The sequence below is a fragment of the Macaca mulatta genome, chromosome 3, assembly GCF_049350105.2.
Source record: "Macaca mulatta isolate MMU2019108-1 chromosome 3, T2T-MMU8v2.0, whole genome shotgun sequence".
Classification (NCBI taxonomy): domain Eukaryota; kingdom Metazoa; phylum Chordata; class Mammalia; order Primates; family Cercopithecidae; genus Macaca; species Macaca mulatta.
In genome coordinates, this window is record NC_133408.1 from 117,344,046 (window position 1) to 117,368,500 (window position 24,455).

The 24,455-nt window shown below is 33.5% G+C and overlaps 1 protein-coding gene across 14 annotated transcripts in view; it reads right to left on the reverse strand.

Annotated features, from left to right (window-relative positions):
- Positions 1 to 24,455, reverse strand: part of PHF14 (PHD finger protein 14) — a 199,605-nt gene that overhangs the window by 59,325 nt on the left and 115,825 nt on the right. For 2 of the 14 annotated variants that reach the window (XM_028846024.2, XM_001084293.5), the window contains exon 17: positions 6,502 to 7,663. The exons of 11 other annotated variants lie outside the window; for them this stretch is intronic. In XM_028846024.2, coding sequence (XP_028701857.1) covers positions 7,651 to 7,663 — 13 coding nt within the window. In that variant the 3' untranslated portion in view covers positions 6,502 to 7,650. Of the gene's footprint in view, positions 1 to 2,774; positions 2,800 to 6,501; positions 7,664 to 24,455 lie in introns of those variants that run through there. One more of the 14 variants, XR_013415441.1, reaches the window with a different exon arrangement.

Here is a 24,455-nt window from a genome sequence, read left to right on the forward strand (position 1 = left end):
CATTTTTAGTAGAAATTTCATATTATGCTACAAAAACCCAATCTTCCAAAAACTCATTTGGGGAATCAAGAGTTGCAGAAAAGTTAAGCAACTTAATTAAGTTACTCAGATATAAAGAAGTTTAAAATACAATTGAATGCCCTAAGTTTATGCATTTCTTCCTCTACAACTTTCTCCTTATGAAAAAAATAAGCTTACGTACTTTTCCAAAAATCTTGTAGACTCAAGATTTTGAAAAACGCTTACTATGATAGTTCTAGCTACAGGAATAGATAAAATCAAATAGCACCAATAGGACCAAGAGTACTTTACTTACTATGACAATATCACATATCTAAAAATATATTTAAAAGCAGTTAAAATGTTCAAATACCTGTTGTTCTGGCATTAAGAAGTAATAATAGATAATATAAACTAACTTCAAATGTGACATAAAGAGACTAACTGGCAAGCCCACATAATTTTATGCTCTTTCTCAATACAACATATTTACCTTTCATTAGACAAAATTTCGATTAAACCTATGGATATAGAAACCTTCAAAGTATAAGTATTTCTGAGTTTATGAGAAGGTTGAGATTTCTAAATAACTGAGAGCATACTCCATACATAAAAATTAGAGTTTTAATGATCTTTGATGTGAAATTTAAAAATAATCACATTTCTTGTTTCATCAAATAAACATATTAAATATAATTTATATTTGTCATCTTAGGTCATCAATAAGAATAATATATCCTGCTACATGTCTAACAGTGTGTCAGCCTTTTGTCCTTGGAATGAGGACCAGTAGTCGACTGTTCTATTTGAATTCTTGTATTCAATTTTTATAGATTTTCAGGGTCCTCATTTGCCTGAAAACTATCAGCCACTGCTTCCTGATATTGTCAGTGTTTGCTTAAGCATAAATTCCCCAACAACAATTGTTATGGATTCAGAAACCAGACCACTAAAACTTATTGAGGCAATGTAAACTGACAGTAAAAACACACGAAAATGAGAATTTCTACTGAGTTAAGTAAATGGGCTCAATTTTGTTTGTTAACTATAGTCTTTTTTCCTTAACTTCAGGTTTTTGGGTAGTGCGCCATATAGTTCAGATTGCTAATAATCAAAGTTCTTGATGAAGTATTAACATTTTCCTAGTTTACATCAATTTACTACCTAATTACTGCATATTTATAACTCTGTGTCATAATAATTTTCAAATTATGATTTCTAGTGTATAACTTGAGGCAACTATCATGATTACTGTGCATCACAATTCATTATTTATCACCTTAATGTACATAAATAATTTTTGTTGATATAGCTATGAAATTCCAGCTAATAAACCAAGAACAAGTTTGCTACACTGATACAGTTCCAATCTGTTGATGATTTCAACTACTCATACAATCAAGTTATCTTTCAGCTCAAGAACCAATGAAAAGACGAGGAGATTTTATATGCTAGTTTATCAGAAGATAACAAATATATGCCATTTAAAAATGACCTAATCCTTACTGATTGATTCCTTCATTAGCAATAGCTTTCAGAATTACTTAGTTGACATGTGGAACTCATGTATTTGTGATGCATTCCAAAGGAAAAGAATTTGCTTGTCAGAATTAGTGGTGATTGGGAAGTTCTCTAAAGTTCTAGCTCATTCAACAGTAAATAAAAGCTGCAGCTTCAAGACTAAGTAGCAAAAAGTAGTAGTTAGGACCCTTAGGAACTGCCAAAATCCAAAAAAGAGAGGGGGAAGAAAAGAATCCAATCTTAAAGTCAAAGTTTTGGTGATAAATAAATATACAAATATAAGATCTTTGTAAAGATGTCTCAAATTATTTCAATGTGACAAAAATCTGGTTGTTTCTATCTTAGAATACTGAATTGAAAAAATCCATAGTTTTATGTGTTAATCACTGAAATATCCTGATGGACACAAGTGAACTCTAGCAGAACTTGCAAGAATTACTAAACCGTAGACAAATATAAGAGACACCATTAAGAACTCAAGAAATCAAAGAACAATGTGGATGGCCAAAATAGTGGCTTATTAATTTTACGCACAAATACCACTTTGTAATCTTTATCAACTCCTGTCACCCAACAAACTCTGGCTATGTTGCAAATTTAGACCATTTAAAAAACTTGAAAATAAAAAACTCGTAAGGGTCTATAATCATCTGCTATCTAAAAGCTGCAATGGAGTTAAAGTAGTTATTGACCTATTTATGGTTTCTACCTTTATTTCTTACATAAACTTGGAAACACATGCAGCACATAATATAGGACATAATTTATCAAAATAAATAGTGAATAAAATGTTTTAAAAAACTTTTGCAAAAGCAGTCATTGACCCACAAAAGTATAGGGATATAACACAATATACTTTATTAAATAACACAAATGTCTATGTAATAAAAACAGATTATTATACCAATAGCACATTATTAAATAGGAAGGCAATGTCTTAAAATATTAAAAAAGAATATAAAACTAACCTGTAAAGAAACACTAAGATTTTTTAATAAAATTAAAACTGGATGCATAAAGAAGTATCATTTAAGCCTCTAAAAACACTGTACACATTAACACTATAGAGCATAAAGGAATCCCAATTATAAGACAAAAGCACACCTAGATTCTTACTAAATACAACTTCCTAGATATCAGATTAATAACAGATATAGATGTAAATAACAAAGTAGCTTAATATATGGTCTTTTACACATTAACAAAATACAGTGACCAAATAAACATAGTCTATATGTATGTAAAATACTTACTTAGTATATGATTAAGAATAGCACCCTAAACAAAGAAAAGGGGAAAAAAAATGATTTACCTTCATATGTGCTATGATCCATATAACAAGCAATTGGTCAGGTGTTTACCTGACTACTGAGAATATGCAGACAAGTAAAAAGAAGCAGCTGATTTATTTCGTCGGATGCCTAAGAGGCCAAAAGTCAGTGTTCCAAAGGGTTTTTTTTAACATCTCTAATTTCTAATGGATAATTTCATTAGAGGAGTAAACTAAAACTACTTTTTAAAACCTAACTGAAACAATTAAGTGCACGTCCTATGCAAATAATTTATAGCCATTTGTAAGCTAAACTTTAGAAAGAAGCAAAATCCATTAACATAGACTTGAACAAGGGTGTACATTTTCATGATTAAATTTTGTATTTTAATTTAATTTTAATTTAATTATCATGCAAATTTCATGATAATCACATTATCTTTTATGCCAATGGAACATTCTACTTATAGCCCCTATAATTTTATATAAAGCGAAATAAAAACTGGACTCCGAAAATATAGACTATTATGTCTGTCCACTTAAAAAAAAACTAAATATCCAGAGAACTGATGGGTTGGATTTTCCAACTTTTTCATTTCTGTGTAAAAATTCCACACAAGAATGTTCAAAAAAATTAGTCTTCAATACTGTCATTACTTAAATAAAAATCTCACTAGCAGCTCAAACATCTACGCAAATCTATTAACATGTAGTGATGAGTTCTTTCATTGAATAGTGGCCAATTATTTCAATTAAACATCTTAATGGAGAAAATACAAATTGTAGTCAACAAGTTAAATCACTTTACAAATAATACAAGCTTGCACAAAATTCTACATTCTACCAATATTGAGTAACATTTAGTATTAATAAGTACAATATTTTATTCCTTGTAATTTACAACAATTTTAGTGCAAATTACCTACATGAGCAGTTTCTATACAAAATAGTTTGAAAATGTTTTCTAATCGTTTCACAAATATAAGACTAATGTGGAGGACTTGAACCTATTTCATTAATATCACTACAGACTTCTGTATCAGCCAATAATGAATGAATGGGTAGTAAGAAAGACAAAAATATTCTTTACACATAAAAGTACACATAAAAAATCAATTTTAGAAAATTAGAAAAGTATCCAAATCCAAATCTGTATTTAATAGTCACTTAAATAGTGAGATCAATTTAGATAGCTATATCTGCGGCAGCCTGATTACAAGATCAAATGTGAAACAAAAAAATGAAAGATGAGACAAAACAATTCATATAAAAATGCACAATAAGGTCAAGCAACTCTTCGCAGCATGAGAGAAGAATTAGACATTTCCATACCTGAAACACGTCTGCTTTGTTCTTTAATAAACTGATTTCCATCTGCTCATGCCCTTGGAAATTTTTCAGCAGTACAACCTGCTGTGCTCGAGCTCCATGTAACTTTGTATTTTCCTGTTCATAATTAACTAATTATGCTCTAATCAATAGTGTAGATCCTGATTTTACAATGTAAATCAGATAAATGAGATAATTGCTGGGGGTCCATCTCATTTTATTTACAAAGCCCAGCATGCACATCCAATTTCATTACATCTTATGTACCTGAACAGCAGTGAATCTTACCGGCAGGCCTACAGAAAGCCTTAGAGTGAGCACTATGGCAAAGAGGCTTCCACTTTTATAAAGAAATATTTGCAAAGCATGTCTACCTTAGAAATCACAATCCTTAATTTTATGTAAACTTACAAAGTGCTGATTCAGACAGGTAGAAAAAATGATTCTGCCTTCATATGTCACGAAACTCCAAGTTGAGTCTCTTAAACAAGTTTCAATTGTCATTTTTAAATTTTTTAAAAAATTTAATAATGTAAATATTCAGGCCTGCTGGAGAGTCCTTCTGAATTCCTTGAATAAATTCTGGTGAAATATTCATGAAATATTCCCATATTGAGAATCAAGTAAAATAGCGGTGAGTTTTATGAAATAATTAACTTTGTTTAAAAACAGTGGTTTTCATTAATAGGATGTAAATACAGGGAAATAGAGTGTAAATATTTTATTTATTGGTCAGCAGTCTGTTTTTAATATCATAAATATAAAATCAGATGAACACTCAAGCAACAATGAATGACAATGATCTACAAACAGTGCATAAATATAATTTCTAAAGTTAAGATGGATAAAGGCTAAGGCTAAATTTTGTTTTCATATTAAAACATAACTCTAATTTCAAGTCTTTTTATAACAAAGGGATGAGTGAATTGTGAACACAGGCTATGTTTATTGATTTCTTTCTGTATCTATAATAGTGCTGTTTCCATAGTCAGTGTAAAACAAACATTTAACTAAATTTTATAAAATAAAAAAAAATTGTGTATGTTGCAGACGAAATTACTAATTCTATTATCTAGAGGAAATCTAAGGGCCCTTTTAAGGAGATTTAAAAAGCGCATTCCTTTATCAAACAATGTTGAGCACAACACAATAATTTTTTTAAAAAATACTACCTATGAATGGTTCTTAATGTGGTATTCCAGGCCAGTAGCAACAGCATCACCCGGGAACTTGTTAGAAATGCGAATTCTCTACTAAATCAGAAACTACAGGGTGAAGAGGGGAGGGAGTAAAGTGGGTAGAGGGAGGATGAGGAGAGGAATAGGGTAGTCACCTGTGTTTTTACAAATCCTTCCTGTGATTCTGATGCACAAAGTTTGAGAACCACTATCTACTATTATATCATTCTTCTTGTATTTCAGAGACGTTTCATCTCCTTCCTGATATTTTAATGTTTCTTCCTTTCCCTACTGTGTGATAAACAACCATCATTTACCTGATGTGCCATTTTTCTTGTGTACGTCTGTGAAATATGGATCATTTAGTACATATTTTCTTAAGTACACATCAATTTTCTCCTTATAGCAGTTGAACTGATTATGGACAGGGAATAATTTTACACTGTGGATATGAGAGCATTTAAGAGATTATTAGCACAAAGTATTCTAGTTACTTCAAAAGTTTTCTTACTTCAACTATACTTTTTGCAGGACCTATATCTTATGAATTTTGCAGTCTGTATGTATAACATGTGACAAAGAGTCTTAGGACTAGCACCAAATGTGGAATAGAATATCCACCATCACGGAAAATGCAAGATGGAGAATGATGATAATATAGTATTCTAATTGGAATCAAAGTGAAAAGGATTTTGATTAACAGTGATATCAAAACAAGGCCTAAGAGTTTCTCAAAAACAACTAAAATAAAGCAACTGTGAGTAATTTCTCACTAAATATTAAAAGAGGGCCATGGTCTAATGTATTAGTATATTCCACTTAGAAAATGGCAATCTGTCATTTTGCTTAAAGGTAGCCAGACTTCAGTAACAGTAATAATTACTAACATTTCCTTAAGCTAATATAGTGATAACTAGTCCTATCTTATTCTGTTAAACAAAAGTCTACTAATTTTGCTAAAGATTATGAATATTTTTCCTCCAATATGATGAGATCTTTCAATAAGTTAATAATCTGTTTATATGTAATTTCGTACACATTTTACTTTTATCAAACATCTCATCCAATCATAGGATTCCTCACTATAACCAGAGATTACTAGATTACAGCAGCTTTACAATTACAATTGCTTTTGATTATCTATAACATTACCTATTCTAGTCCTAAAGTGTAAACTATTTTCCATTGTCACTATACCCGAAAAGATGTCCAAAACCACATTTATTAATCAGAAAATTCCAAATTACATGTTGACAATTTACATGTATATGTGCAATTCAATTTCAGCAAAGAGTCTCTTCTAAATCAGTTCAAGATTGAGTGATGAAATATTCAACATATTTCTGCCGTTGACTTAAAACTGGATCATTAAAGCTTGAAGATCAAATTTTAATTCTGTATACCTCTGGAAAGATACAGATGTTGATGAAGATCTTTCTTTCAGCTGGTAGGTTGTATAGTCAATAATCTTTGTATTTCCCTCCTTATTTCCTAAGTTCATATTTAAGGTTGAGAAAAATAAAATTATACTGAACACAGAAAGTTTATATTAAAACAATAAGGACTGCATATATTTGGGTATTACTAAAAATATCTAGAGATCAACACAGATATATTTTTATTCACGAGCTTAAAATCTGAAGTTGTAAAAATGTCATGCTAATATGCTTTCACACTAGGACTAATAAGTCAAAAATAGAATGTCATATACTTCATAAGTCTTTCACTTTTGCTGACTATTATAAATAGAAATAACATTTAATATGAGTCTATAGTTGTTTTAAAATGCAGTACTTTATATGAATCTATGTATCAAGCTGAAGGAAACAGAATAGCAGACTAATGGAATGCATTGTCTTTCTTGTTTGTTACTTGTATTGTTGAATAACAACAGGGAGTAGCATACTGTATTTATTAAGTCCCACAGGCTTCAGTAACTCTTCAGTAAGTCCAAACACTGTGTATCATCATTTGCCAAAGAAGCAAGAGGGAAAGACATTACTTAATACAACAATTCTGACAAGACATGTATCCAGTATTTTTCAACACTGCACATATCAAATATTTCTGATTAGTGCAAAAAAAAGCAAAAAGAAGAAAAATAGGAAAAAAAAATTCACACAGGCAAATCTACTGCCTTTTTAGTCCAAGTAACAAACCAATCAATTATATTCTATCCAAACCTGACAAGCAAAAGGCAACTTTTTGCAGTGACAAGCTTATAGAAAGGACAATATAGCTGTTCTTTACTTTATGTACTCTATCGAGAGTTTAATCCACATTTTTAAAATCACACTTATAAAAGAGGTTTCCGGGATTGCCTCCGAGGATGAGCTGTGGCAGAGTTGGGTCTCATGAAGGGTATCTACACAGTAAAGTGATAAGAAAAGAACATTAACATTTAAAGATCATAGCAGCTCTGCACTATGTCTTATGAAACATACTAACAAACCACAGTAGATTCAAATAACATATGATCTGGTCCAAAGAGATAGATACCCTAAACCTAAATGCCATGATCTTGTGTAGGTTCCTATTGGTTAAAATTGAACTATTTTATCATTTGAAACATTGAGTTGCCTCCTCTTGTATTATTATTATTACTTTTGGTTGTCAAAATAAAACTACCTTTCTAAAGCAAAAAAGAAAATAACACTAAAATGATGAAGGGCTTGTATTTATAAAAGGAAACATTTGATCAATAAATATTTTGAAAAATTTCAATTTGCTATTTTTTCATCAAATATGGCAATTTAACATTGCCCGAGAAAACATGCAACTGTGTTGAAAACAAGCACATCTAATCAGTATGTTACAGTGCTAGTTATACTCAAATACAGAGACTCACGGAGGAAATTTTTAAATGAGTCTTATCCTGTGCCTGAGCAGACTTTCTTTTAAAAAGACAGTATTAGAAATATCTTTGGTTACAATTATTTGTTACCTTTTTGTCTTTGTTTTCAGGGGAGAAATTTTAGTGATTAGAAGTAAAATTTTTTGACTGGGGTAAACATAAAGTGATCATTTCCTTCAAATATTTAGATCTGTGAAGATGAGGTAAAAATGCCAAGTAGTCACACATCACAGAAAAAGTTCATTTTTTTATATTAACAATTAGAGATGTGTTTAATGCTTCTAGGTTCCATTGAGAAAAAGAAAGTGAAAAGTGGCACACAGACAAATAAAGCGTTACTGAGGAGAGCTATCATGCCAAACTGAATAATCTCCAAAGAAAGTAAAAACAAAATTGTAAACATCCCCCCCCAAAAGAATACAATGTTAAACATAGTTTTCAAAGACATGTTGTATTTATCAACATATAAGAAATAATAGAGTAGAATTCGCTTGTTAAATAGTAAGGTCACACATCCTAACTTTTTTCAGTGCTTCAGTCTCTAAGCGAAGAGCTTTTGAGCACATTCTGAATCTGATATTCTGAGAACTGCCTTGTTTGTAGTTTACTACTGGAAAAGTATAATGCAAGAGGAAGCAACCATATCATTTATAAGAGAAATACAATTAACTCTTAATTACATGCACAAATAATGGAGATGAGAAGACAACTGAAAATACATACTTGTATTTGACTTTGAAATACATCCAAATATAGACACAGTAGATATGGAAATCTGCTTTAACTCCCAATTAAATTCAAGTTGATAAGTCAAGCTTGATAAAAACTAAAGAGCTATTGCTAATGTCCCCACATCCTAAATTTCACTAGAATAAGCTAGAATAAGCAATGTGACTTCTCTTGGCTCCTATCTTCCCAGGACAAAAAACTGTGCAGTATTTTAAATCAAAGATCAAGTTTGGGCTTTGTATTTATTTCATATGCAGCTAGTAAGCAAATTAATGTAGAAAAAATTGTTTTCAAAGCACTTCACTGATGCACATACCAGTAACTATCAATATATTCTGTATCTCATATAGTTACATATTGCCTGTCAAGAGGAAGTATCTACTTTTTTTGTTGCAACAAAGTCAAATATGCTAAAGCAGTGTAGTGGGGTGTGGTGGTATGCCTAATGATTAGTGCATGAACTGTATGGTTAAGACTGCCTAGACTCAAATTATAATTCCACCATTTTCCAATTGTATAATATTGGGCAAGTAATTCTCATTTTCCTCACCCATAAAATAGTAAAGAAATCAATATCTATCTCATCCAGTTGTTATGAGGATTAAATGAGATCAAATGTGGAAGGCACCAGCACACTGACTGGCATATAAGCCCTCAATAAATCTTGGCAACTAATGTGAAGGCCAGTAGATTTTACCATACACTATGGTAGTATTTTTCTGGAAGGGAAGAAATTATATTCTAATACATAACTTAATCTACATAACATCATTTAAATATATAATTGGAACAATTTCTATTTCACATTGCTATGTACCCCAGTTACCTGACTTCTAAAATGGAGGTATGTATACCTCATAGAACTGTTGTAAGAACTGAATGTGATAGTAGAGTCAAAGATCAGAAAACAGTCTGGAATACAGTAAGCATCTAACATTATCATTACTATAATTCCCATTTAAAATAACATTTTAAAATAACTTTAAAATAACATTTCACTGGGGAGATCAATCAAATTTCAAAATTTGTGTCCAGTCCTATTTTCAAATTCATTTCACCTCGTTTCATTATTATGTTTAAGTGTCTATTTCTTATGTCCAAAGAAATATAAAATCAATATAAATAAACACCTTGCTATAGGAGTAACAGATGAAACAGAATGCTTAATTTAAAAATGAAAGAAAAATCAAAAACAATATAGTTGGCTTTTCAACTAGAAGTTGGATTATACTTTTTTGTATGACTCTAAGGGTTGAAATTTTTAGTAAAAACGTATCAGCTCACTTAGAGAAATCATTGACAGTTCCCGCCAAGAGGGAGGAAGGGGCTCACAGCTCTATCCCTGACAAAGCTCGTTCCCTGCTGCTTAGTAGTGATGCTAGGCAGATAAATCAAGTGTCAGATGAATGGTGAGATTACAGACTTTGGGATCTTTTTTGAAACTGTATATTTGTTTTGGAATCTCTCAGTTATAAAAGTTACATAACTTGAGAAAAAATGAAGTCAATGTCTTCATTTTAAAGATAAGACAATGACCTTAGAGGTAACTTGATTCAAGGTCATGCATTTAGTCAATAGAGGAATTGTGGTAAGAGTCTCAGTCTTTCCAAATGATTAAGTATATAATATATAATCCTTCTCTTGTATAATTTAACAATATTAACACACTGCAATGGAAGATAAAACTGCAAAAACAAATCTTACAGAAACATAAATGTGTAAAATGAGAAATATTTCACTGCTGTAGGTGCTTGAAATTATATCATTTATTACTCTAAAATTGTGTACCCCAGAAATACCACACTTCACTATGTAATATATACCACGTTCAGGCTTCTGTTTTCTTTAAATACAAATTACTTGACTATACTGCATCTATTAAAAATGTTTTAAAAATTTAAAAATCCAAATATTTATAACATAAACAAAAAGTATGTATGAATAATACAAAGACACTTAAAGGTCTGAGGTTAAAATACAGATTTTAAAGTCAAAGAAAGTGATAAAATAAATACTAAATGTGTTAGACAGGTTAGCCATTCCATGTGTCTAACAAAATCAGCAAATCAATTTAATTATAGAAAAAATATACCAAGTGAACACTTTTAATTTAAATTTCACCAGAATACCACCTTAATAAGAAAAGTCCAGTGGCAGCTGGGTTACCCTCATTATCCAAATATGAATATTTTGAAAATTAAACCTCTCTTCCCCAATTTTTACTAAAAGCATTTTTAGTAAAAAAAATTTTGAAAAATTTTATTTAGTAAAATATTAGTTATAAATAATATTTATATTATTTTAATAATATAAATATTTAAATAATTAAAATATTATTTAGTTATAAATTTTCAAAAAATTGAAAATTTTTCAATTATTTGAAAAATTTATTTAGTAAAGGCATTTTGAAAATAACGTTTAAAAATTATAGCACAAAATTTATTAAATTTTCTAATTCTTTCCTTAGAATCTAATCTCTTGATGGCATACAATGAAGTATCATTTTAAGTCTAAAGACATTTATCTTAAGTCACTGATCACTGCTTTTTATAAAACTAGGTCTAAGGCAAAAAGGAAACATTCTTAGTGGCAAGGATGGCCAAGTAAATTTTATGAACAAAATACAAAGCATTTAATTTTAAATCTTACACTGTTCCGTGTGTAAGGCCTCTGTTACCCTAAATTGTTCAGTAAATGTCCAAGACAGCCTTGGAAGAACAGTATTTAGAGAATGAAGTAAAGAATAGCAGGGTGCAGTGAGGAATAAAGAAGGAAGAGAACACATGCCCTGCTCTGGATATTAGTGAGGACAGTGGTGCACTTTCCATGATGACTGGCCATTTTATCAGGCGAGGAAATGAGCCAGAAGGTTGGGGGAAGTGAGACATAGGAGAGCTGCAGAACCCAATTATACACTAGCAATAAAAATGAGGAGAGGCAAGGCAGACAGAGTGGGATCCAAGGGAGAGATAATCAGAAGTGAGGAACAGAGAACGAAGCCAAGAGAAAACAGCAAAGAAGCTAAGGTGAATAGAATAACATGGCAGAAAGTAGAGGCTAGACACTGAGAAAGGTCTCAAGGAAGTCATAGGAATGGGAAAGGAAGAGAATGGATCAAGAAATGTTTTAACAAAAAACTGTTTCCAAAATATTTTGATATTTTCAGCTTTCAAATTATATCCATGGCTAAACGTTTTTAAATGTTTTGAACAGAATCATTAAAAATATGTGAATAGAAGTAAATACATTGAAATACTATAAGATTATAGGTGATTTCAACTTACTTTTAATATTTTTGTATATACATTTTTATAATGATCAAAAGCTTTTAAAAGAAAAATATTAATTTTTCTACTTACAGTCCTTTAACTTTTTAAAAAAGACTTTTTTTAAAGGAATATGTTAGATTTACAGAAAAATCAGGTAATACATAGATTCAAATACACTCCCTTCCTACCTACCTACACACACACACACACACACACACACACACAAACACAGACATACACACCCCTTCCTTTAAATTTAAGTGTTAAACTCTTCATTTTCCCACCATGGGCCGTTTGACAGCTCAGAGTTAGACAAAGATGAAGGAGAAGATAGAATAGAAGAAGGGACAAACAAGATTTGGGAGTGTGTGCACTTTATTGATTCTTATGCACTACAATGATGTTAAACAAGATGCTGAGTTAGATAAATGGGTATCAACAATGAACTTTGAGAATCTGAAGGGAAGGTAAACTTTCAGATGAGGATTGAACTAGCCTGAACTGTACCTCTAGCATTAACTGTGGTAAGGGAAAGTAGTCAAACAATAGCTGCATAACAACATGGTGGGGATATACTGATGAAGTTCAAAAGTTAGGTAAATTTTTGAATAGCTCAATATCTCAAATTCCTCCTACCGTGGAATCCTAATTCACCAAGAAATTAAGTTGTGATTTCAAATAATAAAGGCGTACTACTATGCCCAATGGTAATCACTAGTCATAATTTAGAAAACTGAGGAGATTCTGATATCAGTACGTATGATAGATTAGTCACCTTAAATCTATCAACATTAGCTTTTATTTATAAAATATTATCTATTTTAGATGTCATAATAATTCTAAATTGTGGCAATATGAATAAAATACATTTAAAAGTTCTAGTCCTGGCCAGCCACGGCGGCTCACGCCTGTAATCCCAGCGCTTCGGGAGGCTGAGGCGGGTGGATCACCTGAGGTCGGGAGTTCAAGACCAGCCTGACTAACATGGTGAAATCCTGTCTCTACTACAAATACAAAATTAGCCGGGCATAGTGGTGCATGCCTGTAATCTCAGCTACTCGGGAGGCTGAGGCATGAGAATCGCTTGAACCCGGGAGGCGGAGGTTGCAGTGAGCTGAGATCGTGCCACTGCATTCCAGCCCAGGCAACAAGAGCGAAACTCTATCTAAAAAAAAAAAGTTCTAGTCTACTATCTCTACTATCGCTAGGGCAAGATACTATCAATGAAGTAAATAGGTACTAAGATTAAATCTACTGAATTGACTGAAATCATTTGAAGATGAGGTTGATTTTTTTTTTCAGTATATAGTGATAAGTCAAAATTCCATTAAATCTTTTGATGAAAACACCAACAGAAATTGGTAAACTCAAGAAATAACTTTACTTCCTATGTAGTTCCTTACTAATCACCATGACTGTCCTGTGGGAAGATTATCTTGAGTTCTTTTTAAATGGCTGTAAAAACCCGATATATCCAAACAATTCTTAAAGGTCCACTTTTCAAATCTGCTTTATCTTTTTCTTTTCAAATCTGCTTTATAATTGGCAACAATCAAATAGAGCTTTTAATAAAGTTTTAAAAGGCTGCTGGGTTCTGTCCCAGGCTAAAGTAACATACGATAGGAAATACCTGTAAATGAACTGGAAAATGGTATCCAGTTCCCTTTCTCCTATAAGTGGAACTGTCAGGTCAGTATTAGCATTCAAAAACTTTAGGATAAGAATATCCTAAAGTGAAAATATATTTGATGGTAGTTACTGATGAGGAGTAATTATGCAGGATGATCTTCTTTACAAAATACATGGATGGCCCTAAATGGTTTTAATCCCAGTTGAAGTTTACATGCAAATATCCATGCATGCATATACTCAGACACTGAAAAAGAATAAAAGAAACAAAATGAACTTCCCAAGACTGAGAAAACCATGTGATTAAGGAAGACCTCTTTATTCCTTATTTAAAATAAATCTTTAAAAGTTAGCATTCTCACAAAGATATAAATCACAGCACCTTGAAATAGAATTACAAGTTATGAATTCAGAGTATAGCCCCAAAGCTGACCTTCTATATACAGGTAGAGATATATCCCCTGACTAGAGAACAACTAGAAAAAGATGAGTCTCCAATTTCAAAGGTGATGAGAGCAGGGTAAAAAAAAAAAAAAAAAAAATCCACAGAATCAAGGTGAGGTTTTATCTCATACTCTAGTTGAGTTGTCCATGATGATGCTTGATACTTACATTATGTAGTGATTATCATTTTGTAGGTGATTATAGGAGCTTCTCATTTGAAACACAGAAAATAGAAAATTATTTGACTTTTTTTTTTGCACTTCTCCCAATTTAGTAGATAACAAATACGATTTAAAATCCACCGAAAAAACATTTATTCTCTACATTCAATGGATGCCTGAGAGTATTAGGAATTAATTCTCCCAGGAAACCCAGGTTGAGAAAACCTGATCTTATTTCCATCTACTTCTAGGGATATAGGATTAAAAGAAATGCCCTTGACTCAAAAAAATTGGGAAATAGTTCAGCAAAAAGCTCACAGAGGAAATTGAGTTAACTACAGAATCATATCCTCAGAACAAATTATCTTTTGAGAAGCAGCACAGGCCTCATGCTTAAAAGTACAGATTCTGGAGAAGTAGTTCCTGGACTAAAATCCTAGCTCTGTCAGTATCAGCCTGAGACTTTGAGAAAATGACTTAATCTCCACGTGCCTCGGTTTTCTCATTTATAAATGTAAATAAAAACAGTAACCACCTCATAGAGTTTAAGGATTAAATAAGTGTATAAAGTAATTAAAATAATGCTTGGCATATGGTTGCGGTAAGTGCTTACTTTCCTTCACTATGAGTTCAACTACAACCACTCTTACTATCACTACAATTTGTTCTAGTTTACTACTGCTGCTATTACTATAAAGCTGAAAATAGTGATTACTGGCAGTTGACTTGTGTTCCCTCAGGCTCAGTAAAGTTTCTGAAGTTTCTTTGAAAAGCCTCTGGCTAGAATGGAAAAACAGTAACAACAACAACTGGAAATAACACTCCTTCTATCCTAGCAAGAAAAAACAAGATAAACTACAAAATTGTAACTTTTCAAGCCATCAGAGAGCTGATGTCAGAGGGCAACCAAGTGGCCTGAAATCCAAGAAAGATAGGCCCCATAAAAGAGGGATGGGATCCAAGCTCTGGATCACCTGCGGCAGAGCATGAGAGGAAGAGCTGCTCAACACTACGTGAGTAAGAATTCAGTTATGAATTTTAAAGGTTTGCTAAAGATGAAATGTTGGCTAATAGAGTACAGAAGCCTTGGGAGCCTACAGCTCCAGGGACGGTTACCTTCATTCACAAACTTTTTTCCAGGAACCTTGTGGTAGGCTGAATAACAATAACAAAGAGTCCATGTTCTAATGCCCTGAACCTGTGAATATGTTACCTTGTATGGTAAAAGGGATTCTGCAAATATGATTAAGAATTTTGAGATGAGGGGCCTGATATAATCACAGGAGAGAGTTCTTATAAGAGAGAAGTAAGAGAAGTCAAAATCAGAGAGATAAATAGATGTGACTATAGCTGCAAGAGGTTGGCGTCACAAACCAAGGAGTGTAGAACAACTTTAATGCTAGAAAAGGCAAGAAAATGGGTTCTACCCCCAAACACTCTAGAAGAAACCAGCCTTGCTGAACACCTTGACCAAATGAAACTGGTTTTGGACTTATGTCTTCCAAAATTATGAAAAAAATGTGTGCTGTTTTAAGCTACCAAATTTGTAGTAACTTGTTCTAACAGCCATAGAAAACTAACAGACATCTCCACCAGGTACTCAAGAAAAAGATTCAGACAAGTTGGGCCATTAGAAAGACCATTCACTAGTTGGTGGTGTAGACCTGGAGAAGGGGAGCAGCCACCACAGTGGGAAAGACCCAAAGTCTCACCCAGACCCTTCTCCTTTAAGGAATAAAAGCCATAATGTCATTAAAAGAAAGGCTGTAAACCCTGTTGCCACACAGGGAACAAAGCAGTTTCACTGTGAAGAGAAAAAAATATAAGAGGAAAAAAAATCCTCTACTCCTACAGGAGTGACAGGAAACACTTCTGGGCCCAGTATACTACCTTGTATCTTTTAAAGGTCTCCTACCCCCGAGAGTCAGAAAGAAACTCCCTCACAAGATTTGCCAAAGACACAAACCAGAATAAGGCTGCCATAGGAAAAAGGGCCAGGAACAATGAAAAAGGCCTACATTCAAGAACCAAACCTGTGGTTCGTTGGAGGCTGAAGGCTGAGTTTGAATGAGGAAAATTAAGAATTCCTTTGGCTAATACCACCAGACCAGCAAGCACTGAATAACACGTGACAGCAGTCTACTACTAAGTAAGAGGAAAGACAGTGGAATGGGGCTTCTTCAGTAGCACAGGCATATAGAGAAAGGTGAAATTTAACAGGGGAGTACAAATGACAAAAAGCACTCTGGCATTACAACCTCAACCAGAAACACAGGAAATAGTAAAGAAATCTGAAGCCTTGTGGTACACTGAGATAAGCAGAGCAACAAGAAAACATAAGCCCGGCTCAACTCCAGATTAAACTGACTCAACTCTGCCACACTAACAGCCTTGAAAAAGAACAGGTGTGCCCTTTCAGGAATAAGTATTCTACTGTTCAACTCATGATGTCCAACATTCAATCAAAAGTTATGAGGCACGCCGGGCATGGTGGCTCATGCCTGTAATCTCAGCACTTTAGGAGGCAGAGGTGTGTGGATCACCTGAGGTCAGGAGTTCGAGACCAGCCTGGCCAACATAGTGAAACCCTGTCTCTACTAAAAATGCAAAAATTAGCTGGGCGTGGTGGCGCACACCTGTAATTCCAGCTACTTGGGAGGCTGAGGCAGGAGAATCACTCGAACCCAGGAGGAAGAGTTTGCAGTGAACCGAGATAGCGCACCATTGCACTCCAGTCTGGGCAACAAAGACTCCATCTCAAAAAAAAAAAAAAAAAAGTTATGAGGCACATAAAATGAAAAAAAAAATCCACTGTCAAGAAACAAAGCAATCAGCAGAACAAACTCTGGGATGATGGAGATATTAGAGTTGCAATTAAACTAGAAATCATTAACAGAAATATACATGGAAAATCCTCAAAATATTTGGAAATAAAATACACTTCTAAATAACCCATGAGTTAAAGAGAAAGTCCTAATGGAAATTAGAAGTTTAGAATCTAAAGCCTGAAAGCTAGTTTTGCTTGGCAGGGCTGTATCACACTTTCTGACTAGTGAAAACAGATCTGTCTCAGGAGATAACAGATACAGTGCTATTTCAGAGCAATCTAGAACGTTGCTATGCCAATCTGGTTCAAGGGTCACTATTGGGGGTAAAAAACACTCTTTAACTGGTCTGTTATTTTACATATAGAGCTTTTAATAATTCTGAGTTTATCAGCACCTGGCTTCAACATTTTATAATACCATTTTGGCCAAGACAATTGTATCGCCTCCCTAAAAGCTCTAAGAGTCAATGATCAGGTTCAGCTAGTAAAGAATGGAGCTCTTGGTATCATGACATCTTCACATTACAACAAAAAGAGACTTCAAAAAGGCAATTCACTAGGTTTAGATGAGTGATATGTGGGCATATGCAAAAAAGGCATATGCCCTTAAACTCTTAAACTTCTTAAACTTAAACTCTGAGGTACCATTCCTAAATTGTTCACCTACTGATTGGAATCTTCAAGAGTGAGATCCAGGCCTGTTTTTGCTTGTTTTTCTGTAATTCCTTCTACAGGTGACATTTTTGTATCTCTAGCCAAGCTGAGAACCGTATCTTAGGACTTCACCTTAAAGGGCTTTATTTATAAAGCGGTGATTGTTATAGTATAGTCTCCAGACCAGTAGCAACTGTATCACTTGGGAACCTGTTAGAAATACAAATTCTTGGTCACCACTTCAGAGTTTTAAAACAGAAACCCATCTAACAAGCCTTTCAGGTGATTCAAATGCACCCTAATGTTTAAGGACCACTGTCTTAAAACAGAGCAAATTCAGCTGGGATGAAGGTAACCACAAAGAAAAATAGAAACAAATACAAAACAGATAAACGGGGTAAAAGACAAATTACAAATATTCCACAACTTTAAAGTGAATCAGCTGACATACAACTAAGCACAGATAAGTATTATTTATATACAGAGATATTTCAGTCAGCAAAACAAAGCTTAAAAACGGCAGAGTATTAAAATCTCATCTTGAGGCTCTGCTACTTGGCAATTAAATTTCTCTGGAGTCAGCCTGTGACTCAACTAAACCAAGGACACCTACATAATTCTTTCAGGTGTTCCATTCTTATAGAGCATGATTTCCTGCTGTACTTTCAATATCCACTGAAAGACACAGTCATTTACTTAAAGCAAAGGTCAGAAAATTAGAATTGAATACTTAAGGGGTAAAGAATAAATGTGTAACAGTTACCAAATTTATTTCCAGAGTTCTATTCCTCTTTATATTCATTTTTATTTTATTTTCGAGAAAGGGTCTCACTCCATCACCCAGGCTGCAGTGCAGTGGCATGATCTCAGTTCACGGCAACCTCTGCCTCCTGGGTTCAAGCGATTCTTCCACCTCAGCCTCCAGAGTAGCTGGAACTACAGGTACGCACCACCATACTCAGCTAATTCTTGTATTTTTAGTAGAGATGGGTTTCACCATTTTGCCCAGGGCTGGTCTTGAACTACTGGGCTCAACTGATCTGCCCACCTTGGCCTCCTAAAGTGCTGGGGTTACAGGCGTGAGCAACCACAAGCAGCTCCTCTTTGTATTTATAATCCCATAACTTTAAATGCTTTCTGAAAATGTCTAATTCAATAGACCTTAAAAACAAAACAAAACAAAACAAAACAAAAAAAAACCCTTCGTAACCCTCTATTCACCTAGTGTATTTGTCTCCAAAAAATAAATATAGCCAACTCAACTTTTTTCTGTTTCTACTCTCACCATTCTCTCCAATTATTCAGCTTGGTCATCCAGTTTGCTTTAAACACTTCCCTTTCTTCCTTGCCTTTCCATTTTTGATGAATTATCTGCTGCAACCCTAGTGTGATGTTATGTTTCCTAGATCTTTCTGATCCTTTGCATTTCTTCTTCCATCAGTCTAGGTTCACAACCTTCAAACTGGTCTTCCTCCAGCTGCCCATGTGTTCATCAGGTATATCACCACAATACCAGTCTTTTACAATCATCTCCTTTGTATCACCCCTTGTCTTCAATAAATCCCCACTAGACTGTTTAACATCATTAGCTTGCACTCAAGGCCCCAATCTACCTGTTCTCTTAAACCTACATCACACACGACTCATATGGTCCCAGTTTGTGTCTTTATTCATGTCTGTTTATTCCCTTGAAGGATTTGCTACCTCTAATTCAATCTCCTAAAACCTACTCATACTTCAAGATTCAATTCACCAGTCACCTTTGTTTATCTGAAGACTTCTCCTTCATCCTTTTAGGAATGATCCCATGATGCTATGAATTCTTCTGTCTCTTATAAACCCTCTACATAACAATTTAACATATGAGTAAGTGAATGTCTTTCAATATCTTTAATATGAAGTAGATTCAAAAGTAAATCTGGTGAGAAGAAACAAACACAGGAATCTTATTTTTAAAGGGAAAACTAGATCCCACAATTTCTTTACAGTTACAAGCTTCAGAAAAAGTCATATCTTCAGCCAACATGCTCAATGCTTTACATGAAACTCAAACTTCCTTTTAAAAAAGATCCACATTTACAGACTACGTCACAACAAGGTCCTTGATATAATCAGGCAATTTTGCAGTTCTTTAATAACTGACATAAATGAGTAACCTGAAAAGGAAAATATGGGTCTGGAAGATTTCAGGAAGTCACTTAAGGAAAGTTATTGACTGATATAATTTCACTTGTTTGTGACTGAATCCCATTGATTTAGTCCTTTGTAGGCCTATCTTCCTTGTGTAGCTATCTTTGTCAATCTGATTCACTGGGCAATTACAAGGAGTGCCTACCAGTTTCATTCAAAGCAGAACTTCTCCTCTTGCTATGATTCAGAGAGAATATACTTAAAGAATTACTTTCATGTAGCTCGATTAATCACTTCTCACAGAGCTCAAATGGCTGCCTATTTATTACTTAAATCACACTGAAGGCTTCATGGAGGCTTCACGCATAATCTTAAGTATAAAAAAAACCACACACATACACACATAAAGAAGGCATGAACAGGCTAAGTGCAGTGGCTCATGCCTGTAATCCCAGTACTTTGGGAGGCCAAGGCGGGCGGATCACCTGAGGTCGGGAGTTCGAGATCAGCCTGACTAACATGGAGAAACCCCGTCTCTACTAAAAATACAAAATTAGCCGGGCTTGATGGCACATGCCTGTAATCCCAGTTTACTCAGGAGGCTGAGGCAGGAGAATCGCTTGAACCCAGGAGGTGGAGGTTGTGGTGAGCCAAGATCACGCCACTGCACTCCAGCCTGGGCAACAAGAGTGAAACTCCTTCTCAAAAAAAAAAAAAAAAAAGAAAGAAAGAAAGAAAGAAAAGAAAAGAAAAAAAAAGAATGCATGAACAATTCTACACTAAAGTCACACCATAAAGTCACACTTTTAATAGTATATTCATGAGGCAATAATCAACCATTCTAACTTTCTCCTCTTCTACTCATAATACTTTTATCAAACTTGCCTAAGTATTTTAAGAATATAGACATATGTTAAGTATCTCATTTAAAAAATGTTTCCAGAGTTCTGAATTTCACTTGTTACACCTTTTTTGTCCTTTTTTTTCCTTTTTGTGGAGAATGGAGTCACACTTTGCTGCCCAGGCAGGTCTTGAACTCCTGGGCTCAAGCTATCGTCCCACATCTGCTTCCCTAAGTGCTGGGATTACAGGTATGAGCCACCATGCCCAGCTGAATTTCACCTTTTAGAGAAATCATGGTGTGTTCAAATACGATCCAAGTTTTAAAAGATATACATATATAAAAGTCAATGAATTGTTCGTGCCTCAATGCATATCCTTACACCTTATTTAGTATACTGCATAACTAACTGAAATTATATACACAAAAAGCTGATAACTTTAATGTTTTGAGGAAGAGATTTGATGTTTATTTCATTTGAATATGAGTTGCCCTACTCAGTGGTGGTTCCTGATAAAATGTTTGTCTTAGGTTTTTATTTGCTGTGGCTAACCGATCAGGGCTACTTTTTAAAAATATCTAATTAATCTTTGAGTGTGTCTGTGGTCAAAATGAGACTCTACTTAAATGTTACATTCATGAGATTAACGTACTTAAATTTTTGCTGAAGAATTTTATTTTACTCAGACTCCTACCATTCTAAAATAATATCATGTTCATTTTTTGCTCTCTTCTAATCTCTAGCCACTTATATGTAACAATTTAGTAGCATATACTTAGGACATAAAACAGGTTTCTTCATTCCTATATAAATATCTTATAATCTATAAATCTAAAGAAGATACATAATTTTTTAATACTGATTTGTTATAGTTTATCACTACCCTCCTATACAATGTTTTCAGTTGTTTTTATTTGGGGAGTTACATGTTTTTGGTGGGAATAATTTTCCTAATATAACTATAGCTATAAATGTCTTTTTATATTAGCATTTCTTTATTTCCTTATGATAAATTCCCAGGAGGAGGGTTATTATGATTTAAAAAAATTTCATGACTAACAAAACCAAAACAGTAAGAAAATGAAATTCTTCATTAAAATGAAAAAGCAGGATTATAAATGAAATACATTACATTTATAAAAGACATTTAAAAATGGATGAAAACCAAAAATACTCTGTTATTTTCATTAGTTATTAATGCATAAAAATTTGACAATTTGTCATGTTGGGAAATAGGACTGTGTGTGTGTGTGTGTGTGTGTGTGTGTGTGTGTGAACAATACACATTACCTTCTGAAGTTAATACAGTCTGCCCTGCGTATCTGCAGGTTCTGCATCAATGGATTCAACCAACCATGGATGGAAAACATTTGGGAAAAAAAAACCAATAAAAAATAGCAATACAACAATAAAAAAATACAAATAAAAAACAATATGGTATAACAACTATTTACATAGCATTTACATTGTATTAGGTATTATAATAAGTATTTAGAGATAATTGAAAGCATACAGAAACAGAAGCATAAGTTATATGCAAACATGATGGCATTTTACATAAGGGACTTGAGCATCTTCAGATTTTGATATCCAAGAGTGGTCCTGGAACCAATGCCCCACGGATATGGAGGGATGACTGTAACAATGATAACTCTGCAGTTATATTTTATACTGAATGAAACAAAGTGGACTATTCTATAAATTAGAACTTGTAAAATTATGTTTTATAAACAATAATTGTCCTGGGTAACTTTTAATTGTTATGTTAGTTTCAAGTTATACATTTTAAAAATCTTTTTGCCCCCATTCAACTTCTTAAAGTAATCATAATGTTCCTAAATTATGTATTTCTTATTACATATTTCAAAATGTTTATCCAATGCCAGAAAAGAGTGACAAAGTCTCATACATGTGTCCATGTGTATCACATACATACCACATACACAGATGAAGTATGGGCCAAATGAAATCACATACAGATTATTAAGTGAGAAGACCCCTAGGAGTCAAATATAGTTGTGGTTATAATTAGCAATAGTCAGTAAAAGGAGTAATTGCGTGAGTACAGACTCCCTAGAAGTCAATCATTGGAGCAAAGCCAAAGATTATGGCCCAATATCATAGTACCTATATCTAAAACAACAACAACAAAAAACCAGGTCAAGAAAGAAGAACAGTGCTGGCCGGGTGCAGTGGCTCACACCTGTAATCCCAGCAATTTGGGAGGCTGAGGCACGCGGATCACAAGGTCAGGAGTTCAAGCCAGCCTGGCCAATATGGTGATACCCTGTCTCTACTAAAAATACAAAAATTAGCTGGGTGTGGTGGCGTGATCCTGTAGCCCCAGCTACTCGGGAGGCTGGGGCAGAAGAATTGCTTGAACCCAGGAGGCGGAGCTTGCAGTGAGCCAAGATCATGCCACTGCACTCCAGCCTGGGTGACAGAGAGAGACTCCGTCTCAAAAAAAAAAAAAAGAAAAAAAAGAAAAGAAAAGAAGAAGGGCAGTGCTTTCTATTACCATAAAATCACTCCCGGAAGCTAAATTAGGAGTTCTCAATTTGTTAACAAATTTCTTTCAGAATAGAATGAAAAGGGAACCCAGGGACTTTACAAAATAAAGTATACCCTTAATTATTTTATGCTGCCAAAAACTGGATTAAGATGTAGAGAGATCTAATTTAACTGACTTGATATTACCCAAAACAGTAAAAATAAGCAAAAACTAACAGTACACTCATATTTTTAGATTAAAGATAAAGCAGAGATTTCAGTGAAATAGGTACTATCCATAGAAACCCAAGAGAATTGACTATTAAGGGTAATAAAACTCAATAATTTAAAATGCATCATATACATAGAACCACAAAAGCCATGAAAACAATGAATTAAATTACTATACAAATTATATTAAAATGATGACAAAAACTACCATTCCAATCTAACCAAAATTTCAATGTTTTGTATATAAAAATAACATAGCTAAGCCAAGATCCCATTAATATCTGATAATTATAACTTTTAAAATATTAAGTACCACTAATTAAAATCCACAGACTGTTTTTTCAATTTGTTTATGTACTGGGGGCATACTATGTGATAAGCATTGTCTTGGGACCTGGAATATTAAAATTAATTTAATTATTAAAAAATGGTGCTTATACACTAAGAATCAAAGAGTGACCAAGACATATGGACTAAGTATATGTGATCGAGAAGCCCTCATCCTAGAGAAAAAGACGAGATTATTTCAGAGAGAAGGTATAACATAAAGTATAAGAAAAACAAGATGGCATAAAAGCAACAGGAAAGTTTTAGAAAGGAAAAATGACCTACCATGATCTAAATTTAGGTCATCTGGAGCTGTGAACAGCTGGAAATGAAAACAAAAAGACTGAGGCTGGGTTTGGAGGGCCTTGTAAGCCATGCTATAAAGTCTAGATTTACCTTGCAAGAAATGGGAAGCCTCTGGACAAATTTAAGTACAAGAGTAACAAATTCATGTATTAGTAAGACAACTGGATACAGACTAGAGGTACTCAAAACTAGAGAAGGTGATAGTTATTGCAACGGTCCAGGAGAGAGTTGATGAAGGAGAATAAGCACTACATATTTTTATTC